Source organism: Argentina silus (genome assembly GCF_951799395.1).
Source record: "Argentina silus genome assembly, chromosome: 14".
Taxonomy (NCBI): domain Eukaryota; kingdom Metazoa; phylum Chordata; class Actinopteri; order Argentiniformes; family Argentinidae; genus Argentina; species Argentina silus.
Window position 1 is genome coordinate 19,361,904 of NC_139668.1, and position 25,869 is coordinate 19,387,772.

Genomic DNA, 25,869 nt, shown 5'->3' on the forward strand with positions numbered 1-25,869 from the left:
ACGTGGAAGGTGAATGGGGGAGGGTTCTTCAGCGTTGCCCTTGCTACAGTCATTCATTTTCACCAGAAGACTGACAGCTGGCAAGCTGCTCACGCTGTATGCGTCCTCCTCAAGTGTATTCACAGTCCGCGGCACGCCCCCGAAACCCATGGTTGACTTCATTAACACGGCATAATAGGGATTAATAACAGGGAGTGGGGTGACAAGATGGATCATGATTGGCAAGAGCGCTAATGATGGAGAGGAGTTTCATGACTTTACAGCGAAGTTGTTCACGTCCCGTTCAACTGGGTCATGCCCTGTAGTGTGTGGGTGGATGTGGGGGCGCGTATGCATATGCGTGTACATGTGTGTTTTATGTGCATGGTTTCGTGTGACGTTTCGGCAACGGTGACTGTGCGTGGCACTAGGGGTACTAGTGGCTGGGCTTTCTAGTCCCACCCCCGTAGTGGAGTTTGTTTACATTCTGCAGTTTGTAAGGTGGCAAACTCAGAGACGCTTTAGCAAAACATTTTAAATCCTTCGGTTTCCCGACAGGGTCTGGTAACCTAAGCAGTTTATAAATTTAATTTATTTATAAAAATAAAAAAAAGTGCTATTCAAATTAATTCGATTGTGTTGTTACAGTGAGTGCCCTGTTTGGCCTCATAAGGACCAGGGGGGGTAGAAGAGGTTAAAAGCCAGAGTTTTAAGCACCAAACAGGCCCGCAGTAAGCCCAGTTGAAGCCCAGGAGTGACTGTGGAGAAGCAATTGACCTTGGCACGCACGGCGTGAGACCTGCTGTGGAAAGCCGGCTATTGATACCAAGTTCCATTCTCGTCAGGACTATCATGGCAGAGATAAACTGGGAGCTTGTGTTGTGTTGATGCCGTCTTTCTCCCTGCATCCTCTACCAGCTCTTTGATGCAGTCACTGCGTACACACTTGGCACTCTTTGCCGAGGCGCTGTTTCGTCCCATTGCCTACGTTCTCAACTCTCTTCCCCCCAGCAGATCAAAGGAGAAGAGGCCCGTCTGCAAGGGGTCTAATTATATACTTGTCGAGGCTTGCCTCCAAACACTCTGCAACAGAACAACTTGCACTCACGTGCTTGTGTCCCAGTAGACAGACTGACCCTTTCCACCCTGTCTCTTCCCACCGCCATCCCACTCCTGACACAAACATGTTGTGATGGTCTTTGGGGGGCCTTGTTGTGAACTGCAGCAGAGCACAGTGTAAATGATGTAGTTGTACGCCACTATGCCTCCCCCACCACAGTGCCCCTGTGCGCCTGCAGTTTTTCTTTCAAAAGGTAGTGGGAAGTACTGGAAACCAACAGTATATCTGTGTGTTGTGCGCCCCAGTGTACACCACGGTCATGCTCTTTCCTATTCTGTTCTTTTTATGATCCTTGTCTCTTTCCGTGTCCTCAGTCAATCAGCCCCCGACCCTCCACCGGCCCCAGGGTGGTCTCCACACCTTCGCCGGGGAGAACTTTGTGTTCCAGTTCACGGCTGCGGACCCCGAGGGGTCTGCCTTGCTCTTCCTGCTGGAGTCCGGCCCGCAGGATGCCACGCTGTCCCCAGCTGGCCTCCTCATCTGGAAGGTCCGTCCAGAGGACACGCAGACGCGGACCTTTGTGTTCACGCTGTCAGACGAATGCAATGCCCAGAGCAGATACACAGTGGAGGTAAAGTGGAGGAGGGAGGAGGGAGGAGGAGGAGGGGGGAGGAGGGAGGAGGGGGGGGAGGAGGGGGAGGAGGGGGGGGGAGGAGGGGGGGGGGGGGGGGAGGAGGGGGGGGAGGGGGGGAGGAGAGGAGGGGGGGAGGAGGGAGGAGGGAGGGAGGAGGGGGGGGGGGGGGCTGTAAACTGTTTAGGGAAGCTGCCTCCCTGCCTGGGCGGTGCAGCACTGTCATCCACAAAGCCTGAAAACAGACAGAGGTCCGTCAACACAGGCATTCATCACACGAGTCTCATCACGCCCAGAACCTCACACACGTTAATCCTCTTACTGTTGACATTGACAGTCTGCTTGGGGAGGGACACTACTTATGGGATGTGACAACTCGTGGTTTTCTCATTCCTGTGCTCATGCCCATGTTAGGGCAAAACAATTTAATGTTGCACTACAATCTTTTGATACTGCAGACAGGGCACTACACATTGAAGTAAAACGGGCTCAGTTGGTAGACTGAGTAACAACGCTTAGGTTGTGGTTTCGATTCCTGCTGGGACCATCTATACTGAAAAATGTATGCACTCACTGCGATGTAAGTCGCTTTGGATAAAAGCGTCAGCTAAATGGCATCAATTCTATTATTAAAACTGCAGAATATGACCATTATTACCAGTTAGAGATACATTCCTAATAGTCATTAACCTGCTGAAGAGCAAATGCTGTGTAAATGAAGACGGTTTATCAGGCGGCATGGTCGTTGTCTTCGTTGAAGCACACCAAAAACAATTAAAATGGTGACGCCTTCCCATATGTTAATGTACCTGTTCACCATCGCCAGTTTGAGGAACAGAATACCATTGTAATACTCGGAATGGAATAGGGGACGTATTCCACACCATGCCATTCCCTGTTCCATTGATTCCATTGATTCCATTGATACTATTCCATTCCATGTGTTAGCCCATCCTCCGATTTTGCGTCTCCACCAATGATGCGGCGTGTTAATCGCAACATATGGCTAGTGTGACTCTCCCTTTCTGCCGTTCATCTCCAGGCCGGGTTAATTGAGAGATAAACACCCACTCCTACTCCACTTTAGCCTCCAGATGGGGGAGAGGCGTCTGCTTCCAGCCCTCTCTAATGACTATTAAAGGAGATCCTCTAATTATTTTCCCAGTCAGGTTCGAAGGGGAGAGAATCAAGACTTGAGTCAGTATCAACATCATCGGATCGCAGTTTTTAATTAGTGTCACGCCAGACATTGGGCTAATAAGACACGGGTACCGTGTTAATCTGGAAGCTCGGGTTAGGAACACATTCTATTGAGAAGCACGATACCTGAACTGCTTGCCTCTCTCGTATTCTGGTGATTGGATTGTTATATCTACAGATTATTTATTTTTTTAAATATGTTTTTAGGGCATTTCTGCTTTATTGGGATAGAGACAGTAGGGACGACATGCAAGATAGGTCGAGGGTCGGAATCGAACCAGGAACCTTGCGATTACGTGCTAAGCGCATTAGTGTGCTACGCCACTAAGCGCCCCCATGCCTACACACGTTTGTTTGTTTTTTCGTGAAGCATTAGTGTGAAGGCACGGCGGTTCCGGCTGTATCTGCTGCTACTTGGTGTAGCGATCAGCTCAACGTGTCTGACGTCTGTCTATGCCCTCTCTTCGCCAACGCAGGTTGGTGTGAAACCCTGCGGATGCTTCAACGGCGGAACGTGCGTGATGAACGTCAAGTTTCCGGCGGGAACCGGCGAGTACCTGTGCGTGTGTCCGGAGGGCGTGCGAGGGGACCTGTGTGAGGAGGACGTCGACCGGTGCCTGTCTCGTCCGTGTGGCGACGGTGTGTGCGTTGACACAGCCGGTGGTTACCGATGCGAGTGTCCCCTGGGGCTAAGAGGTATGACCTCAACTTACTGGGTGTGTATTAACACCACCGGAAACCTGATTCATTTTCACATAATGGATTAATGCACATTAGAGTTGTTGTAACATCCACAAGGATTAACACCTAACCTATGTTCACTAGGGTTAGGGCTGGGGCAAGGGTAAGGGCTGGAGATAGGATAAGGGCTAGGGTTAGGGTTAGGGCTGGAGATAGGATTAGGGTTAGGGCTGGGGCTAGGGTAAGGGCTGGAGATAGGATACAGGCTGGGGCTAGGGTTAGGGCTGGAGATAGGATAAGGGCTAGGGTTAGGACTGGGGCTAGGGTAAGGGCTGGAGATAGGATAAGGGCTGGGGCTAGGGTTAGGGCTGGGGCTAGGATAAGGGCTAGGGTTAGGACTGGGGCTAGGGTAAGGGCTGGAGATAGGATAAGGGCTGGGGCTAGGGTTAGGGCTGGGGCTAGGATAAGGGCTAGGGTTAGGACTGGGGCTAGGGTAAGGGCTGGAGATAGGATAAGGGCTGGGGCTAGGGTTAGGGCTGGGGCTAGGGTTAGGTGAAGGTTTTGGGCTGGAGCTAGGATTAGGGTTGGAGTTAGCATTACTATCAGACGGTCTCTCAACCATTCACTGCTCACACTGATCGGGTTTCTTCTGTAAGGCATTCAGTGAAACAGGGAAAAGTGTAGTAGCTGACTAGACTGGCTCCTGACTTTTATTTTGATTTGGTTTTAGGTTGTACTTTTATTTGTACTGCATGTGGTTTTGCAATCACGCCATCACGAGTGCTCTTGAGACATAACTCAACCACAAAACTTGACTTCAGAGACACAGTAGAAAAAAGAGCAACTAAATACATAAACATTTGTACACAATGTTCATGCCATGTGAAACTTCATCAAAACAGTCCCTCCGGAGCCATCACCAACTCTAATGCCAAAACCACCGTCAGTTATAGTAGAGAGAAACACAGTGCAGCTTGTTTCCTAACATCTATGTAATCAATACAAATGTAGGCACATATTCGACTTCAATCACTTTAACTTCAAAGTAAAAGCTTATTTTTTCACCAACTCAGTTCATCAAGAGGAGAGATCAAGGGCCGGTTTTGAACACTACTGTCTCACTGGGCTGTATGTACAGTATTCTTTTTTGTATGTACAGTACTAGTCAAAAGTTTGGACACACCTTCTCATTCAATGGTTTTTCTTTATTTTTTATTATTTTCTACATTGTAGATTAATATTGAAGACATCAAAACTATGACGGAACACATATGGATTTATGAAGTAAACAAAAAAGTGTTATAGATTCTTCAAAGTAGCCACCTTTTGGTTTGATGACAGCTTTGCACACTCTTGGCAGGTTTGTGTCCAAACTTTTGACTGGTGCTGTAGTTGAGCATTGGTTGTTGTGTGTTTAAAGGGGTGCATTGGGTGTGTCTTTGTGTTGGTGCAGGCTCTTCGTGTCAGGAGGATGTGAATGAGTGTGAGAAGACCCCCTGCTTCCCAGGTGTCCAGTGTTTCAACAGCTTTGGCTCCTACAGGTGTGGCGCGTGTCGCCAGGGCATGCTGGGGGATGGGACCACATGCACAGGTAAGCATGGTCAACCAGATCACCTCAGGGAGATGGTGCCATGATTCAACCGGCTTGTTGCCGTAACACTGCATACGATAGACGGGAGAAGGGTTTCGTGAAAGGTTGTCTGCATGTACTGTACTTTACTGTTTGAAGGCCAGCCAGTCAGCTGATAACCAGACATACTTGCAAAGGTCAACGTTTTGGTATGGATCATATAGAAATAGGAGATTAACAATGAGACACTATAGCAAAGGTTTTTGTGGTTTTTTTTTGTGTGATCTCATCAGAGGACCTCAGTACTTCCCCCTCACAAGAGAAAAGCAAAAACAAGATGTCCCAGATCTGGAGACCATTACGCACAAAACCTGACTGATTGCTACCGCACTTGTAGTTTATAGTTTATACAAACTGCAGTCATTCCCATTTAGCTCTTTTCTGGCCACATGCAGCCATTCAGCCCCAAACCAACAGGGATGCATGTAGGATTGGAACCAGATGGCACGTGATCCTTGCCCCCCCCCCCCCCCCCCTCCACCCCTCCACCCCTCCCTCCCCTCTCCTGTTAGAGCTCGGAGTGAATTAGTTAAGCACTTCCCCTCTAAGAGAGAGAGAGAGAGAGAGAGAGAGAGAGAGAGAGAGAGACAGAGAGAGAGAGAGAGAGACAGAGAGAGAGAGAGAGAGAGAGACAGAGAGACAGAGAGAGAGAGAGAGAGAGAGAGAGAGAGAGACAGAGAGAGAGAGAGAGAGACAGAGAGACAGAGAGAGAGAGAGAGAGAGACACAGAGAGAGAGAGAGAGAGACAGAGAGAGAGAGAGAGAGACAGAGAGAGAGAGAGAGATAGCAGAGTGTATCCCGCCTCTGGCTGCAAGAGGCTCAGCTCAGGTGTGTGCATCTGCTGACAGCTGACTGACACTAGGCATTAGTGCTGAGGTCTGGATCTGCTGGGGCAGGGAGGCTGCAGAGCAGGGAGCAGGTGGCAGGGAGAGGCTGGACAGAATGCATAGTGATATACTACCCAGGCCACTGGGCCGTGGAGAGCAGGCCATGCACGGGCACTATCGCCATAAAACATATGTCTCTACATCCAGAGGATTCTCCCTCTGCTCTGCCTTGGGGTTCATTTATCATATCATTTTCACTCAGAAAGTGTTGTCATAGCCCAGAACAAACCCTGTCAATAGCACCATCAAACAGAATCAATATCATTACTGCTCAGATACTGTACAATATATGGGTCATTCTACAAACAATTGCATCCCGGTCGATAAAATATATATAAAATAGTTATATGTCCAGGCTTTTGATATGAAATTCAATCAAGTTTGTTCTGGCACTAGTCAATAAACAACATATTGATTTACCAATGTAATTGTGACCTGTAAAATCTGGGTTTTTAGACCACTTTCTATTGCGAACTGTGTGTCCCCTGCCATGGGTCCAAAAATGTGTGTTGAAAAATAAAGCAGTTAAGGAGATATGTACGATTTTTGTAACCTTTAAATCTATATCAAATCAATGAAACATCTTGATTTGTTTTGATAGGATATCGAAATATGTATAAGAAGGTATATTTTTCAGATATTAGCTGTTGAGAAACAAACTGTTTTGAGGTCACTGCCGTCATTACCGAAACACAGCATGGAGCATTTTTAAGCATTCTACAGATAAAGCCAGAACATGTTGGTGTGGTTTTAAGAAACGTCACAACTGAACAGGTTCCATTGTCCGATCTATACACATTAGGATTTTCTGGATTTTAACATATGCATTTTTGAATGGATATCTAGCAGTCATATATAAGCAATATATAATATAATGACATGGGAAAGTGGAAAGTTAGATCAGACGTGTGCTGAAGCAAGCCCGTTAATACATTGGTGACAATTTGATGGTGATGTTTTCAAAATTCAAGAGGATCAGTAGTTAGAGGAAGATGACATTCCATCCATCACTAAATGAAGGCTTTGTTCTAAGGTTCTGTCTGAAAAAAAAGTTTAGTTCTGATAAACTATGTTGTCTAAACATTTCTACGTCCCAGATCTCTGTTGTGTTGTGTAATTCCACTGTCATGGCTCAATAAGTACCTTACAGGTAATAGAAATGCAGAGCATCAAATATTGCAGAGCATCAAATGCAGAGCATCAAATATTGCAGAGCATCAAATATTGCAGAGCATCAAATATTCAGTATATTTTTCAGGGGGAACCAACATATCGAACCTGTAGTGTCTGAAGTTTTGAGTGGTTTGTGAGTAAGGGGGTAGATGACAAATGACCCACTCATCTTCCTTAGCAGCGAACCGTTTGTGGGAGAAGATAGAAAACAAATGTTCTATGTTATTTTGGGTTCACTCTCTCTCTCTCTCTCTCTCTCTCTCTCTCCCTCTCTCTCTCTCTGTCTCTCTCTCTCTCTCTCTCTCTCTCTCTTTCTCCCTCTCTCTCTCTCTGTCTCTCTCTCTCTTTCTCCCTCTCTCTCTCTGTCTCTCTGTCTCTCTCTCTCTCTCTCTCTGTCTCTCTCTCTCTCTCTCTCTCTCTCTCCCTCTCTCTCTCTCTTTCTCTCTCTCTACCCCTCTCTCTCCCCCCCCTCTCTCCCCCTCTCCCCCCACCCACCCCTCTCCCCCCCCCCCTCTCTCTCTCCCCCCCCCCTCTCCTCAGCACCCCTGCGTCCAGTATCCATTATTCCCAGCCCTGCCTCCACCGCTGACCCCAACACAACCCTGTCACACAACAAGCCAGACCCGTCACCACATAGAATGGACACTGCCAGACCTGGACTCCCACCACCCAGTGGGGCAGCAGCTGCCAAAGTCTCAGCTGTAGTTACACCATCTAGAAATCGAGAAAGAGCTGGCAAGTACAACGCAAACATATTCAATTTCATCACGACCCCTTCGGGAGCCCATCACGAGATGGTAACTGTGGGTTCCCTGTCTTACTTGCTCTTCTGCCTCATTCCAACTGTGTTTATTCTGTTGTGTTTTACAGCAAATATTTAGAGAGAGATTGAGAGAAAGAGCCATGGAGCTCTGATGCTCTTCAAATCACCCTGGCCCAACTGAGGCTGCTGATGCCATTGCTCAGGACAGTCCAATAAGCTGTTCTATAATCATAATGTCACTGTACTGAGCACCTCGCTGGCTTTGGCAGCTATAGTTACACAGTTTGCAGGCTTGCAAATTGCCTGTCATCACACTTAAGGGTAGAGATGGGATTCAATACTGCACAATATGTCATCCCCCTCTGCCCAATAAACCTCCCATTGTCTGAGGGGATTGTGCTGACCTTGTCGAAACAGGACCGGAATCACAGGCAATAAGCCCTGGTACAGAATGTGCAGTCAAAAGGCTGATAAATCATTCCCTGGTAAATGACAGTTGGTCCGTTCTTCTGCCTTTGTGAAGAAACACTGAGTCGACTCGACACAGAAAAGATAGAGCTGGCACGTTTGAAAGATTCTACATATTCACGAGTGGACGGCAGTCATCAAATGTAGATTTGTAGATATAGTACAGAATACTAGGTACAGGTCTTGGACAGTCGAAACATTTGAGCTAAATCAGCAGATTTTTCTCCTAAAGGCACGGCGTGGTTTGAAGACTAATCGAGCCATCTCTGTCCTCCTGTTGGGTCCCAGCCAGAGAGTGGACTACATTTCACATTTGACATTTTTGACATTTAGAAGTACATTAGTACATTTGTCTGAAGTAAGGGAGTCATCTATACATCAGTCATCATAAGGAGAAATCAATGCTAGGGCCAGGTGCCATTGGCAGTCACAATGCTAGAAAAAGGAAGATTAATATTATTGTTTTATTTTATTTTTTATTATTAACAGTATATTGTACTGTGTATGAGTAGAGAGAAGATGGAGAATCTGGACTATGGGTAAGGGTGGGTCTGGAGGTGATGAGACAGGACACAGTCGGGGTCTCTCCCCTCACACACATGCACACTCACACACACACTCACACACACACACACACGCACACACACACGCACACACACACACACACACACGCACACACACACACACACACACACACATGATGACCCTCTCTGTCTGCCTGATGTCTTGGTATGGGGCGCTGCCCATCTCTGGGTGGCTGACCTTGGTACCAATCATTCCCTCCAAGACCTTCATCCCCAAACACCTTAATGGGTTTTCATCAAAACATAACGTGCTTACTATGGTGAGATGCAGGGAGGCATTTCTTTCTATCCTAATTTGGTTATAAAGTACCTTTATTATAATTGGTCTTCCAAGACTTTGCATTTTAATTTAAAAAACTGCTTTATTTCCTGTCTTTTAGCAACTAGCAGCCTCAGCTATTGAATCCTAGCGCAGTTCTGCGACGTTAAATTCCAATGCGTGTTAATTATCCCCTGGTACATCAGTGGTGTGGTGAGAAATTCAAAGGCTTCATATTTGAATTATGACAAATCATGAAAGTATGCAAGTGAAAAGGAGTAACGATATACAACGATATACCAACACTGACCAATGGGACAGCCTTGTGTTTGTCAGCTGAAAGGTAGGGGGGCGCTTAGTGGTGTAGCACATTAATGCGCTTACCACGTAATCGCAAGGTTCCTGGTTCGATTCCGACCCTCGACCTATCTTGCATGTCATCCCTCCTCTCTCTCTCTCTCTCCTATCCTTCCTGTCAATCTCTACTGTCTCTATCCCAATAAAGCAGAGATGCCCGAAAAAACATATTAAAAATAATAAAAATAAGAGGTATTGTGTGTTCCAGGCCCGGGGCTGTCCCTGGCTGTGAGTGTGACAGCCACATGTGCCAGCAGACCCTGCTTCCCGGGGGCCCAGTGCATCGACCGCCGCCCTCCCCATGTTGGCTACGCCTGCGGACGCTGCCCGCCGGGTCTCCATGGCAACGGACGCACCTGCACCAGAACCGCTCCAGCAGGTGAGACTTCAGCTCTTCAGCTGTACGCGTTTCTTCAACCTCTGAGCGCAGCACGTGCGTCTCTCCCGCAGAAGTTCGTCCGTCACTGACAGAGCGTGCTGGTTTAGGAAAGCAGCAGCGTGACAGAGTGAGAAATTAGTCTCCAAATGCAATAACCCACCTGTTTAAAATCACATGCGTCATCAAAAAAACAAATAAGCGTTTATGAAATGTGGAATGTCCTGGTACTATATTTTCTCATTTTAGCTTGTGATATTATCAGGATTTGCTGTCCTAACCTTTTAGGACTCACTGTCCAAAAAACAGTGTGCCCAATTCTAAAACAGTTGACAATGTAAATTGATGTTAGTGGAACATGCTTTATTATGTTCCAGCCCCTGCCTGGTTCTGATGGCTTTGACTAATTTGCCTTTGAATCTGTGCCCATCTGCAATGTGAAGCGTCTTCAGAGATGATTTCTGAATAGCACATTCATCATGGAGACTCCTTATGGACTCTGCGGTAACTCAGCGGAGACAATTCAGTATTGCCGTTAATTCCCTCGTCAGGGATCGGATTTCTTTGTGAAGTGGCGGGACGTCACTAAGGTTTCTACTGTGAAGAGGTAGTCAGTCTCAGTAGAGGCAGATCCAGGCCACACCAACGTGCTGCTATTTCATTCCAGTGATGTTCTGTCACCAGAGTTTGTCGTGCAGCTGTACATTAGCCCAGATAACCCCATCTTTGTTTTTCTCCATGTCCTAACAGCACTCATTTTCTATAGTGAATTTTACTGTATCTGCTTTTCATTTTCAGTAAACGGTTTGCTGTCTCCTCTCTCAGTTGGTCCTCACCTGCTGACACCGGCCAAGAACAGCCGATCTCAGCACAGCAAAGTGTCCCAGCTCCATCTGCCCACTCTGCCCTCCAAGCACGGAGTCAAACGCCGACCCTCGTCGGTCACCAGGGCCCAGAGCGGTCCTCCCCTTTCGCCCGCCCGAGGGCCAATCACAGGGAGGAGGGAGGCGGCCACACCCCTTTCATCTGGACACGCCTCCATGGCTTCAGTCAGTGCCCTGCGTCTTACCACAGGCACGTACCACAGTACCCACCACAGGACTGGTGCCAGCGCAGGTTCCGACGCCAGCACAACCCCTGTCAAGGTGACCGCCAGAGAGCATAGAGGTGTCCTGCGGAGTGCCCCCTCCTCAAAGGTGACTCCTCCGGCGCTCTCTGCCGGGCACACGGAGGCCAGGCACGCGCCACAACAGAAGCTCAGTAACATGGTGCCCACCCTGGCCAAGCCCTGGACCCTTCCCAATGCCGTGCCCCCGCTGACGGCCGCCCTCACCTCCCTGGCCTCCTCCTCCTCCTCCCTGGCCTCCTCCTCCTCCTCCCTGTCTGTGTCCGAGTCCGAGTCCGAGTTCTCTGCTGATGGAGGCCTGGCGGAGCCTGGCTCTGACCCCTCGGACCCCCTGCCGGCCCTGACCCTGAACACCCCGGCCTGGAGGATCTACGACTCCCGCCACAACATCGCCACCTCCTCCCGCTCTGCGGCTGTGGCGAGGATTGGTAACTCTGTGACGGCCATGCGACCTCTCTCCTGCGCTGACCTGCCCTGTTTCCCTGGAGTCCAGTGTGAACCCACCAGAGACGGGGGCTTCCGCTGTGGGAGATGCCCCCTGTATTACACTGGCAATGGACGAGCATGCAGAGGTAGGGTTAGAGCATGCAGAGGTAGGGTTAGAGCATGCAGAGGTAGGCCTGCAGTTGTCACCCTTGTGAGCCGATAAAGCACAGAGAAACAACATTCACTAATTATCCAGAAATGACAAGTTTCCATTATGTATCGGCAGTATTACATTATTACACATTTACATTATTACCAGCTTGATATGACTTATTTCTCAATCAAAGGCTTCACTGAAAGTAAGAAAACCCGCCGTCTGATAGGCATCCTGATGACAGCAGTTTTGTTTGAATTTTTCCGAGAATGATGTGTTTATACAGAGACACGGAGAGGCAGGTTACAGGAGAATGATGTGTTTATACAGAGACACGGAGAGCCAGGTTAGAGGTAGAGTAAGCAGGTTTAATTGGCATGCGGTGCTGCCTCTGTCTCCAGCTGTATGCAGGCAGGCGTGTGGCAGGAACATGGAATGTGCTGCTCCCAACACATGCCGCTGTAAGCCAGGATACTCCGGGCTCAACTGTCAAGCAGGTAACGTCCTCTAAGCACCTAACTGTCAAGCAGGTAACGTCCTCTCGGAAGCTAACTGTCAAGCAGGTAACGTCGGTAAAGTAGTCAGCATTTGTATACCTATGAAAAAACCTGGGACCGGCCTTTGATATGATGTCTTTATATCCCCAGCAATCTGCCAGCCTGGCTGCAGGAACGAAGGGCAGTGCGTCGCCCCTGGTGTGTGTGAGTGTGTAAAAGGCTTCCACGGGGAGGTGTGTGAGAAAGGTACAGTACTGCCACTCTCCCTCCATCCTCCTCAGTGTGTGTGTGTGTGTGTGTGTGTGTGTGTGTGTGTGTGTGTGTGTGTGTGTGTGTGTGTGTGTGTGTGTGTGTGTGTGAGTGTGTAAAAGGCTTCCACGGGGACGTGTGTGAGACAGGTACAGTACTGCCACTCTCCCTCCATCCTCCTCAGTGTGTGTGTGTGTGTGTGTGTGTGTGTGTGTGTGTGTGTGTGTGTGTGTGTGAGTGTGTAAAAGGCTTCCACGGGGACGTGTGTGAGACAGGTACAGTACTGCCACTCTCCCTCCATCCTCCTCAGCTTTTCGCTGCGTGCCGTGTCAGGCAAGTCTTATCCCTCAGAAAGAAATATCACCATCACTATAGTAATGCAGGGTAGATCTGTGTGTGTGTGTGTGTGTGTGTGTGTGTGTGTGTGTGTGTGTGCGTGCGTGCGTGCGTGCCGTGTGTGTGTGTGTGTGTGCATGCGTGCGTGCGTGCGTGCGTGCGTGCGTGTGTGTGCGCGTGTGTGTGTGTGTGTGTGTGTGTGTATTTGATGAGTTCAGAGCGAGAGAGAGAAAGGGCAAGGGTGCTTGAGAAGCATTTGAACAGGAGCGCCTGACGAAGGTGATGAAACATAATTCACTCTCAGCTCTGACGCCCTCCTCTTTGAGCTCGTCTGAGACGAGACAGGCTTGAAACACTACTGCCACCTATAGCTCAGAGTCCACAACATACACCACTGCGGCAGAGACGGGATTAAACCACATAGCAGTGAGACACACTGAGACACACTGAGACACACTGAGACACAGTGAGACACACTGAGACACAGTGAGACACAATGAGACACACTGAGACACAGTGAGACACAGTGAGACACAGTGAGACACACTGAGACACACTGAGACACAGTGAGACACACTGAGACACACTGAGACACACTGAGACACACTGAGACATACTGAGACACACTGAGACACACTGAGACACAGTGAGACACAGTGAGACACGCTGAGACACAGTGAGACACGCTGAGACACACTGAGACACGCTGAGACACTCCCAGCTACAGACTAAAGGCTGGAGTGTGTTACTGTGCATTGAAGCCCAGGCTGATGTGAGAGTGTATAAAGGTTCGGCCGCGGCTTTTACCTGACGTCATTCCGTGCTGGCAGGCAGGTGATATTAATTGATGTCATCTCCACAGCTCTGTGCAGTCTGCCCTGCCAGCACGGTGGTACCTGTGTGGGACTGGAAACCTGCTCCTGCCCCTACGGCTTCGTGGGACCCGGGTGCGAGACAAGTGAGTTCACACAGATTTCGGAATTGATTTTTTTCCAAAACTTTTGGAGCCCTGAAATAGGGGGGGAGTATGTTTTGAAAAAGGTTGTACTTTCTAAATGGCGAACCCGATCTGAAATAACACCCATTAAAGATGAGAATCTGTAGTTTGATCCCGTAGTCATTGTTTGATCCAGACTACTGAAGCACAGAGCTAAAAGAAGACATAATGCTCCCTCTTTCCAATACTTATGGAGGGCACTGTATGTGATGTGGTTTTTCTCTCTGTCTCTATCTCTATCTCTCTCTCTCTCTCTCTCTCTCTCTCTCTGTCTCTATCTCTCTCTATATATATATATATATCTCCCTTTCTCCTTTCCTGCAAATTTCACGCAAACTTAATTTGCTAATGCATGTAGTCAGTATTAGAAGAGGAAATGAATGAAATTGATGACTCCAATGATACAGTAATAGCAGTGCTGTGTCCTCTCCCTCTCCTGCGTCCTCCATCCTCTAGTGGTTTGTAACCGGCATTGTCATAATGGAGGGAAGTGTATTTCACCGGACGAGTGTGGGTGTCAGCCTGGCTGGACCGGTCCCTCCTGTGAAACAGGTAAAGTACTGTTAGTCAGCTTCCCCTGGGAATTAACCCCACTGGAAAAAAAGGGTGCATTTCACTGGAGCGTGTCGACATACAGTACCAGTGAAAAGTTTGGACACACCTTGCCAAGAGTGTGCAAAGCTGTCATCAAAGCAAAAGGTGGCTACTTTAAAGAATCTAAAATATAAAACATATTCTGGTTTGTTTAACACTTTTTTGTTTACTACATAATTCCATATGTGTTCCTTCATAGTTTTGATGTATTCAATATTAATCTACAATGTAGAAAATAATAAAAAATAAAGAAAAACCATTGAATGAGAAGTTGTGTCCAAACCTTTGACTGGTCCTGTATCTGTGGTGAAAGTCATCGCAACAGGTCACACTTTGTTGAGTCTTACCTGAAGTCTCATAGTTGGCTGTGGCGTGTTGCGAGTGTCACCTCGTTGGCTTGCGTTAGCGTTAATCCTCCTCCCTGTGCCTCACATCATTATTGTTCTCTCCTCCAGCCCTCTGCTCGCCTGTGTGTCTGAACGGCGGCACCTGTCGACGCCATAACACGTGTGCCTGTCCACCTGGCTTCTACGGAGCGCAGTGTCAGTGGGGTAATAAAGCTCTTGACTTTCCCAGCTCCCTTGTCCACATACTCACAACACACTAAGTCTGTGGGTGTATTTACTTGTTGAATGGTCCCGTGAGCGTGTTGCATGAGAGGGAAACATGTTAATATTGACTGACAGGGACTTAAGCGGAGATTTGTTTGATTTGAGGGAATCCATTAAGGATTCTGGCAGTGATCCAGTCCGTCCAGGAGTGGCCTGCATTTCTCCAGGTAGCTCCTTAGCGTACACGGTTTTATAATAGATGTATCCCCTCTGCACGTGTGAAGCTTCACCTCAGGAAAGACTGTTTTATTGATCCGTTTTCCTGTGGCCAAGGCAACCTCCATTATTTATCACATTGCATCTTACTCCCGCTCTCTCTCCCTCCCTCCCTCCCTCCCTCCCTCCCTCCCTCCCTCCCCTCTCTCTCTTTTACACTCTACCCCTCGCTCTCCGGGACTGGTGCTGTTCCTCAGCTGTTTGCAGCCCTCCCTGTAAGAATGGGGGCCACTGCATTCGCAACAACGTCTGTTCCTGCCCTGAGGGGTACGCAGGGGGCCGCTGTGAAAAGAGTGAGTGCAGCCGCCGCCGCAGCTTCCAGACTCGGTCCTCGTCCTCATCACCATCTATTACCTGCCATATGTGTGTCAGCCTGCCAATGCGCCCGCAACACAGGGGATGCAGCTATTGCAGCCCGCCGTTAATGTACAGCATATTTGCAGTAAATTGAGCCATATGGATAGGGGACGCATTTGATGGATGCACCGGGTGAGAGGCGGGGCCCAGGGAGCAGGCGTGCCTGAGAGCTGGATCGGAGCTGGAGGATTTGACTCGGAATAGGGTGTAAAGCCATTGCCAGTGAAGCCTATTGACTTACCAGCCTATAGTGAATTGATTTTTTTTTTCAAAACTTTTGGAGCCCTGAAATAGGGGGAGTATGTTTTAAATATGCTGTACTTTCTAAATAGTGAAGCCAATCTGACATAACAACCATTAAAGATGAGAATCTCTACTTTGACCCCGTAGTAATTGTTTGATCCAGACTATTGGAGCACAGAGCTAAAAGAAGACATAATGCTTCCTCTTTCCAATACTTATGGAGAGCACTGTATGTGATGTGGTTTTTCTCTCTCTCTCTCTCTCTCTCTCTCTCTCTCTCTCTCTCTCTCCCTCTCTCTCCTTTCCTTCCTAGGTGTGTGTGAGCCCATGTGTATGAACAGTGGGAGGTGTGTAGTTCCAGATGTGTGTGACTGTCCATCTGGTTGGAGAGGCAGGCGATGTGATGAACGTACGTACGGGTCTCAAACATCACGCAGTAGTGCGTCTCCTAGCCCCGAGCAGATGCTGCTAGTTTCAGAATGGGGGCGCTTGCATATGGAAACAGTTAATCAGGTGTTTGGGATGTCTTAACGGTTCCCTGAAGCATTCAAATGAAGTATTTATACAGTTTACGGTAAATGTAGCTTGCACATTTAGTCCGAAGATACAGGGCGTTAAGATTGTTTTATTTATTTCTCTGTGTACTGTGATTCGTCCCCCTCTAGCCACTTGTCTGCAGAAATGTCTGAATGGAGGAGAGTGTGTTGGTCCGAATACCTGCCACTGTCCCTCTGGCTGGCAAGGCATGCTGTGCCAAGTCCGTAAGTAACACGCACACACGTACACACACACACACACACCCGTACATACACACGCACACACACATACACACACACACATACACACACACACACACACACACACCCGTACATACACACGCACACACACATACACACACACATACACACACACATACACACGCACACACACACATACACTCACTCACTCCCTTAGTGGTGTGTAAAGCTTTACCCATCTAAAGACATCTCTAAATTGCATCTCATTTCCCTCCACGACCTTGTTCTCAGTGCCTGTGATAAGATAAAATGTTCTCTCCCTCTAACATAAGTGTTCTCTCCCCTGTCTGTGTGGCTGGCGTTGTCCCAGGTCTCTGCAGCAATTACATTGTTAGGTTTAGGCTCCTGAGGCCAGGGCAGTCCTTACACTTACAATGAGTCAGTGAATCAGTGGTTGTGGTTGGAGACAGTTTCACTGCCAGTTTCACTGCCAGTTTAATGTCTCTTAAACATCCCCTGTCATCTGGCGTTCGACACCGTGCCCAATGAACTCTTCATTAACATCCGTTATCCTCTGATCACGGCAACACACCAGCAGTCGGTTCTGTTTGTTTTTCCGGGCTCTTGCCGGCTTTAGTTGTGTCTCGTCTGAGTGACTAATAGTTTCTGCGTTAAGCCTCCGCCGCAGACCAGCCAAAACACGGCTTTCAGGAATTAGTATGATTGAACGCGTGGGAGGGGTGGACGTGCTCAGCTTCCTGTGTGAAGTGACCAGCCGTAAAGATAATTCATCCTTTGTTTTCATTTATTCACTTATGCTTAACAGTGTTAATTTGAACCTGTCAAACCACAAATGGCCGTAAGTAAATCTCAAGTATAGCCTTCACCGAGCAGACACAATTCACAAGTATTCCCCTGTGGCTCAGTTGGTAGAGCATGGCGCTAACAACCCTTAGGTTGTGGGTCCTGCTGGGACCATATATACTGAATATATGCACTCAGTGCAATGTAAGTTGCTTTGGATAAAAGCGTCAGCTAAATGGCATATATTATTATATATATAAAATAAAGCACTTTCTGCATTCAATGCAAAGGCATAACAATATGCTAATGGGATAGGTTTGATGGGAAGATTATAGTCACTGTGTCTTCACGCCTTGTTTCAGCCTTCTTTTGGACGTGTCTGGGTGATAATATGAACAGATTAGCGTCAGCTGTGTTGTTATGTGATTATTAGGATGTGTTGACTGATGGAGATATTGTCTCTCGCCTGATTTTCTTGGTCATTTTCACAGCACTGTGTGAGCAGAAGTGTCTGAACGGCAGTCGCTGCGTCCTCCCGAACGTCTGCGCCTGCAGAAAGGGACACTCAGGAGTTCTGTGTTCTCGAAAGGTAAGCAGATAGGTTACGTCACCCGACACACACTGTGGTCTCCAATTTGCGTCCGCTAAACCGTGTCGCGCACCACTGAAGCCATGTGCCACGACCGTGTTGGTCATTTGGTGTTACCTCAAAGCGCGTCTGGTCCGACCAACACAATTACTAATGCAATCATGCGACCGCATGTCTTTGATAGGGTATAATATCACGTAGGAGAATATTTCAATACGTTTGGAGATTTCATGCAAATTCTAGTGTAAATGCTATCAAATATCTGAATGAAAGTTATTTAAGTGGAGTCAGTCTACACATTTTAAAGCTGAATTGAGGTGCCAAGCTTAAAAGATGAAAAAGGAGATACATTTTGAAATTTTCCCATCCAGAGCAAATTACCATAGGAATTAATTGGATTTCAGGCAAATTCAAGTATAGCTGAAAAAGTATAAATGGTGTGAAAAAGTTTTATCGAGCAAGTCAAGTTACTGAAGTATTTTTACACTATTTAGACTTTTTAAACTTTAAGCCTTTTTAAGTCGCATAAATAAACAGTGGTTCCAATGGATGAATTGGAGCATACTATTACGAAGGTCATACTTAAAACGCTCTTTCATATTGTAAGATTGACAGTCCAATCCAACTTCAAAATGTTTCTACTACCAAAAGTTTTCTGGAACTTCTTTTTATAGTTCAGTTTCCTCCAAATGTTTCTACTGCTACTAACCCCAACGCTTACAACATATAAGCTATTCACACCAATCCAACTTTACAGCATGCAGAGAGGTCTAACTCGCCTTGCGGTTACTTTTGGTTTTGATACCGATTAAACTTTTTTAACTATTCAGCTTGTTGTAACTCAAAAACACCTATCTTTTAACATGGATTAAGTGATTGATTGATTTAGGCCAACATTCTGAGAGCGCCATTGTTACTGTAACTGCTATGGAACTTTCAGAACTCTTGAATGAAAACAACAGGAGACCTGCACAACACACACATTCTTAGAATGATTACACAACAGCGTACCCTTCCAATCGCCTCTGTGCTAACTTGAAACTTTGCCGAACAAACTTACCAACTTAGTCGCCACGTCAACTAAACACAGCACAGTATAGCGGAAGCAAATTGGAGCCCTGTATCCGGAATAAAGAAAGCAACCCTATCAGGAATATCATCACAGCTAACCAATGGAAAAATATAATTTAGACATTCTTTCCCAATGAGGTATTGGCCCAAGAAATAGAGGAAAACATTCATCTCTTCCCCTCACACACACTTAAGAAAGCCGTCAGTTGGAAAACATCGTCAAAAAGCAACCACCAGCAATTAGACCAAGACACTCAGGCGATTAACACATATTTTACACTTGAGAAGTCTTCATTTGAGCCAAACGGTACTGTGGGAAGATTTATCTGGTTCTTTCGCAAGCTTATGCCTGGAAGTCAGAAATCTCTTATTGATGGGGATTTTACAGTCTATTGCATTTGCTGCTCAACTACAGTCCTGTGGATGGTAAAAATAGCCGCTGTTTTCCAGCTTCCTATTCCGCGGGGCTAATGGAGTAGGAACTGTGACCTATGCACTGAAGACTGGGCTTATTCAACACAGACTAGCTCCTGGTGGAATGACCCCTGAGGAATGTTAGGATTCTCTACACCCATTTCCATTGTTTCCTCAAAATAATATGTAATATACAGCACAGTACGCATCTACAAAGATTATCATTTGTACATGAACAATATGTATAGTAGTATATGATATTTGTATTGGGTTCATTTGTACCAGTGAAACTGCATTTTCTTTATCTTTTCATCGATATGTTCTGCCCAATAACGAGCCATGCAATCAAAGCGGTGTCACAGAAATTGTACACTCTGCAGTGTTATTACATTTTATGCAGAAGGCCTTTAAATGTCACAAACCACTTTCACAGACCAATTTGGCTCTATGAAAGTTCTGTGGTAATTTCGTCATTTTCTTGAAAGAGCATTTGATAAAGATTGTGTTTGTCTGCGATGCTGTTGCCGCTGCCAAACTGTCTAACCCTGATTGTGAGACCACATTCTATACAGAACTGTAAACATCAACAAATAAACAAACATTAGGAGCAATTATTTTAGCAAAGCAACATTTCACAGCATAAACCACCATTTGACAAAACCTACCAGATATTCCAGCTTTTTCTATAAGATACACAAAATATTGCTGTATAGGCAGTGGCAAACAGTAATTTACTTGACAGTTTATAAACTATCAAAGAGAAACTCGCATTGCATTTTTATTTATTTGGTTGTGTTATGTTTTGTACTGTCATGTCATGTATATATCATCAACAAATTTAACATAAATAAAACATTTGATATTAAAATGCATTTGTACTGTACTTTATCATGCTAGTCTTAATCCTCTTCAATTGTTCAAGTCCAGGACTCAAGTTGATTACACATTGTCCTGGAGACTGATTTTCTATAGAAATAGAATACAGGCCACCATCATTCATTTTAACCTGTAGGGCCGTTGAAACGTCTCTAGCATGTTGGCAGCTAAATTACTGTAACTTCCTTGGACTTTAGTTTCGGTAACAGCCCAAGTATAAACCACTGCCCAAGCTGTTAACAAGTGATCTCACTTGCAACGAAGATAAGGACTCGAGATTAGTTAACCCGATTATGTTGTTTGCCCAATACGAGGTCGAGACAACTGTCATGAGTAGATTGTCAAGGATCAAAGCTTGTAATGTGCCCCGTGTGTTTTGTACCCGAATAAAAGTGTTTCATGACAAGCCATATACAGCATTTGCCTGAGTGCGCACACATCCGATTACGCAAATATTTTGGTCGGATCGTGCCCTGAGTTTATGACGTGGGCGCTATTGGAGCCTAAGGTTTACGCCAATGTTTTAAAAACCCACCCCACGCTGCGGTGAAATCACGTCGCTGATTAACATCAGGTATAAACGAGAGTGAGGAAGCAATACTGTTTGTGGCAGCGGTCTGTGAAAGTACATTGGTGCCGTTTGAGTCAGAGCTGCAGTTGCGCTCAGCTCAATGGCCACGGGGTCCCTGTGGTGTTGTGAGTTTAGATGGGCGAGTGTAATCGAGTTGAGAACTCACTCCTCAAGATAAAATACCCCCAACCGCGCCATCAAATTACCAGCCCTTCGGTGGGGTAGCTGATGAACATTAGTGCCAGTTACGAGTGTTGGCAATACAGAGGACGCAGGTTCAGTGAGCTCCGAGTGCGAGGAAGCAACACTGTTTTGATGCAGCGTGACAACTGTTACATCGACACCTTCACACATCTCCCTCCATGCGAACAGCTGTTTTGTGTTCTCCCCGAAGACGAATTTGAGCTGTAGCCTTATTGTATTGCTCAACTATCAGAAACCTCATATAATATTTAGAATCAGCACATTTCTCACAAAGGAGGTCATGTGTACGAGTGCAAGAATTAGAGAATCAACAGAACATTGTGTCAGTCCTGTCAGTGCACAAAAAATGACATTAATTGCCTGTAAAAAAAACAATGCCTTGAGGCCTTGCTTGTGGTACACAGCAGTTGAGATTAAACCATGAGCACTGCTGCATCCAATTAAAGGCGGTTTAGACACAGGCAAATTGACGTTGCAACTGAGTTCACACTCACACTGTCCAGAACAGACGAGAAGTTAAGGCGAATAACAAGATTCCCCAGGGACATCACACTTTGCTGAGGAGCCAGGGGCCACAGTTCACAGACGGTGTCACTCACTGGCTAGGGGATGGGGAAATGGAGATTAAGAGATTAACAGACCCAAACTGCATCACCTCTGAGCCAATTATGATGGGCTATTCTGCTCCAGCTGCTTTTCATTGACACGGGTCTATATCCAGCCAAAGAGTTTTTCAAATCTCATTAAAAAATGGTCTAATTTGCCTCTTAGAGCACAGCAGGATTAGAGTAGTTTGCAAGTTAGTTGATGTTTTTTGTTTGTCTGTCTTTGTTCTAATCCCCATATTCTGCTCTGTCCACCTTGGCATCTAATCCCATTGAGCTGGTAGTGACAGCTTAATCCACAGTGTGTAATTGATTCCTGTGCAATTCAGAGAAGATATTCATTCCGAAATCACATGAACAATTATTCTTGCACTCAGATGGACTCAACTGAATTTATTGAGTGACTTGTTTTTTGGCCATGCAATCAATTCTCATCAATTGTAATTTTTGCACCCCCCCCAAGACAACACACACACACACTGCACACCCCCCCTCTAAGACAACACACGTGTACACCTCCAAGGGAGAACAGAGCTCTGGGCACAGGGTCAGCCATATTCCGGCGCCCCTGGAGCAGTTAGGGGTTAAGTGCCTTGCTCAAGGGCACAACGGCAGTGGTAGGCATCTGGATATGATGCCAGCAACCTTCCAGTTACTGGCTCACATCCGGCTCCTCCTGGAGCGAACCAGCAACTTTCCGATTGCTGGCCGGCCTCTCTAACCTCCAGGCTACCTGCCGCCCCACAGGTAGGTCGAGGGTCGGAATCGAACCAGGAACCTTGCGATTACGTGGTAAGCGCATTAGTGTGCTACGCCACTAAGCGCCCCTTGAGTGACTCGTTGAAGACATTTTAGCATTTGAGCTAATTTTAGCAGTGTTATAGCAAAGGGGGTGAATACTGTGGTGGAAATCTGAAATAATGAATCAACCAGTTCTTGTCTTTCAGAGTTTTTACTGAATAAGCTTCTGCAGAAGGGTCCCACAGTCAGAGGAATCTGTCAAATGTGATGAGGATGTCAGTTACAGAATGCCTTTTATAAGATAAAAAAAAAACAAAGGTCAAGAGTTCACCAACAGCACAACCCGTTGTTTGCAGCAGATAGATAAAGCAAACAGGAACCCCGCCCGTGGTGTATCTATCTGCGGTCAGGTAAAACAACAGTTTTACTTCGGAGTGCAAAAGTTCAATCAAATATCAGTAGTTTCATAACAGAAGTTAATTTTTACATTGCAATACTTGACTCAAGACATTTAAGCTTTTCATATTTAATTAGTTAGTAAACATTTCTAAAAATAGTTTTCACTTTGACATTATGGGGTATTTTGTGTAGATCAGTGACAAACAAAAACAATTAAATTGTTAAACAAAATGTGGAAAAAGTCCAGGGGGAGAATACTTAATGAAGGCACTGTAGCTATTCATTTTGTTACAGTAATGATGTACACACTACCACTGAGTAACGGTTGTCAACATGCATACGTAATTACGGGAAAAAGTTATTTATATATAGAGATATAGATATAGATACATATGCACTTCTAATGAGGAAATAGTCAGGTAAAAAAAAATAAACGCAATATATTCAATATCGCAATATAAACAATAGATATTTTTTATGAATATGTATGAAAGAACTTCACTACCAGCTCCCTCTTTTTCTATCTGATTCTCTTCCTCTCCCATGTGGCTATATCTATTTCCTACTGTGGTGTGGTGCGGTGTGGTGTGGTGTGTGGTAACCTTTCCTACTGTGGTGTGGTGTGGTGTGGTGTGGTGTGGTGTGGTGTGTGGTAACCTTTCCTACTGTGGTGTGGTGTGGTGTGGTGTGTGGTAACCTTTCCTACTGTGGTGTGGTGTGGTGTGGTGTGGTGTGGTGTGTGGTAACCTTTCCTACTGTGGTGTGGTGTGGTGTGGTGTGGTGTGGTGTGGTGTGCTGTGTGGTAACCTTTCCTACTGTGGTGTGGTGTGGTGTGGTGTGGTGTGGTGTGGTGTGGTGTGGTGTGGTGTGGTGTGATAGCCTCTATAATATGCTCATCAACACCATCATCACCATCACCAGAGACACCTCTGAGGTAAAGATACCATTTTTGATACATGGGCATTTTTCTCATCGGAAATAAGACAAATGTCAGAAAATGTCTCAATGTCATGTGTGATCCTACGGCTTGTTCTTGTTGTGAGCATGTAAAAGATTGATGGCCAGTTCCTCTGTCTTGTCAGTTGCACCTGTTAATTAGAGCCTGTTCAGGAGCACCTGTAGTTATGTAAGAGCAGACAGTCACCTCATATGCTCTGTGTTTAAGCCCTGCTGCAGAGCCTGAGATGTATAATTAGATCTATGGGGAATTGGGGGATTGTGTGTTGTGATGGGATGCTTGGTGGGTCTTTTACGGAGTATCTGTGTAAATAATCACAGTTTTTCGACTCTTGTCTGAATTAGTGACCCTCCTACTGAGGCTGTAACAGATGTGCTGCTTTATTCTTTTTTCAGAGAGAGAGAGAGAGAGAAGAAAATCAGTTACTTTGTTCAGTGACATTTATATGATCTTTTGACAAGGCTAAAGGGTTTGAATTAGCATCCATTTGGGTAACGGGCAGCAGGACAGTTAGAAAAAAGAGGTGAAACAAGAAAAAAGAGGTAAAAAAAAAAAGCTACATTCATTGTACCTTTACTTCCTTGTGCTCTTCTTTGTGTATACCTTCATATCTCAAGAGTAAAACAAGAGATCTTAAAGTTAAAACCTTTGCCAATATCGTATCACATAATTCAACATCAGTGCTTCACTGCCATCTAGTGGTGATAGGAATGCATTGCCATAAACTGTGAACAACTATTGAAATGGGTCAAAAGTCACTGCAAGTGATTCGTAAATCACCTTCACAATTTTAGAAATAAAAGTGCAATGTTTACTGTGGGAATGGATTTTAAAACAATTATGGTATAATGACTGCCAAGACAACATACACAAGTAACACTATATAAGCAACATATACATTTCACAGATATTTATATCAAGTCTAAACATGGCACAGGCCATAGTGTGCAGCCACTGCGATCGGGACTCTTGGAGGGCAAGTGATACACCTGTACTATTCACTCAGAAAGCTGCTCCAACAACTGCATCGCCAGGAGAGCTGAGTTATCCATTCACTGTTCTCCACCTGACAGAGCTCTGAGACTTATTATTGATGTATTATTTACGATTGACATATATTCCATTACTGTATTATCCTATGAATACTTTCAGACGGTCCTAATACAGCATTACCTAACAGTTCTATGGGTTACAATAGCTTTTTATACTACCATAGGCCTACATTGGTGTTAAGGAGTTAAGTGCCAGTGATGGTACTTTCTGACCCAGACCCTGACCTTTCTCTTCAGGAAAATAAGAATCTTATACAGAATAAGACTTCCTTGAAACATTACACACACACAATTCCTCGGAATACATTTCGTCATCCTAGCCCGCACAGAACAGAACAACAACATAACAAACTCATTCACTACAAGTAAACATATGGATCGGTATTATAATCAACTGACACACTAGCATGATGTTTTTAAGCCTTGCATTCGAATTGTATGTGAATTAGCTCGCTGTTTTGGCTCCAGGCAGTACCACACACCCAGTGGTAGCAGGAGATGAAACACTTCTCAGCAGCAGACAAAGAGAGAGTGGACATTTATGACGGACAAAGGGGAGCTAGTCTTGTGTACATGTACACTACCAAGGCCCTTGTTTACCTGGACGGTGGGTGGAGGCCAGGAGGCTCATGTATCTGTATCGACAGTGTACTGCTTCTCCTCCCTCAGCCCCGAGCTGCACGGTGGGCTGTAAAATAAACTGCAGTGGGGTGGGGGTTATATATATAAACCTCAGGCCTCCATAGACCACAACAGGTGGCCTCCAGGCTCCACCTGTCTTCCCTTTTTCAGAGGCCACATAGAAGCCGGCCCAGAAAGGATCAGTCATTCAAGAAATGGCATGCTGATCTGCCAAGGGGACGGAGCGGACCCCCGGTCACCGGATCGGCGGCAGCTGCCTGCGCCAGGTGCTATTTTCACTCTGCATAAAGTGATGGGCAGCCACCGTCCCCACCATGGAACAGCCCCAGTCCCCAGTCACCCCAGGGCCACC

The 25,869-nt window shown here is 46.2% G+C and overlaps 1 protein-coding gene across 1 annotated transcript in view; it reads left to right on the top strand.

Moving 5' to 3' along the window:
• Positions 1-20,232, top strand: part of LOC310814753 (von Willebrand factor D and EGF domain-containing protein) — a gene marked incomplete at its 5' end in the record, with an annotated part of 41,440 nt that extends 21,208 nt beyond the window's left edge. Inside the window, 16 exons of the mRNA XM_083684253.1 lie at positions 1,414-1,670; positions 3,347-3,566; positions 5,005-5,142; positions 9,881-10,051; positions 10,874-11,388; positions 11,431-11,746; positions 12,156-12,251; positions 12,402-12,497; positions 13,699-13,794; positions 14,290-14,385; positions 14,883-14,978; positions 15,452-15,547; positions 16,168-16,263; positions 16,520-16,615; positions 17,887-17,984; positions 19,506-20,232. Of these exons, the coding sequence (XP_083540379.1) occupies positions 1,414-1,670; positions 3,347-3,566; positions 5,005-5,142; positions 9,881-10,051; positions 10,874-11,388; positions 11,431-11,746; positions 12,156-12,251; positions 12,402-12,497; positions 13,699-13,794; positions 14,290-14,385; positions 14,883-14,978; positions 15,452-15,547; positions 16,168-16,263; positions 16,520-16,615; positions 17,887-17,984; positions 19,506-19,526 (2,504 nt within the window). The 3' untranslated portion in view covers positions 19,527-20,232. The remainder of the gene's footprint in view (positions 1-1,413; positions 1,671-3,346; positions 3,567-5,004; positions 5,143-9,880; positions 10,052-10,873; positions 11,389-11,430; positions 11,747-12,155; positions 12,252-12,401; positions 12,498-13,698; positions 13,795-14,289; positions 14,386-14,882; positions 14,979-15,451; positions 15,548-16,167; positions 16,264-16,519; positions 16,616-17,886; positions 17,985-19,505) is intronic.
• Between the last annotated feature and the right edge of the window lie 5,637 nt (positions 20,233-25,869).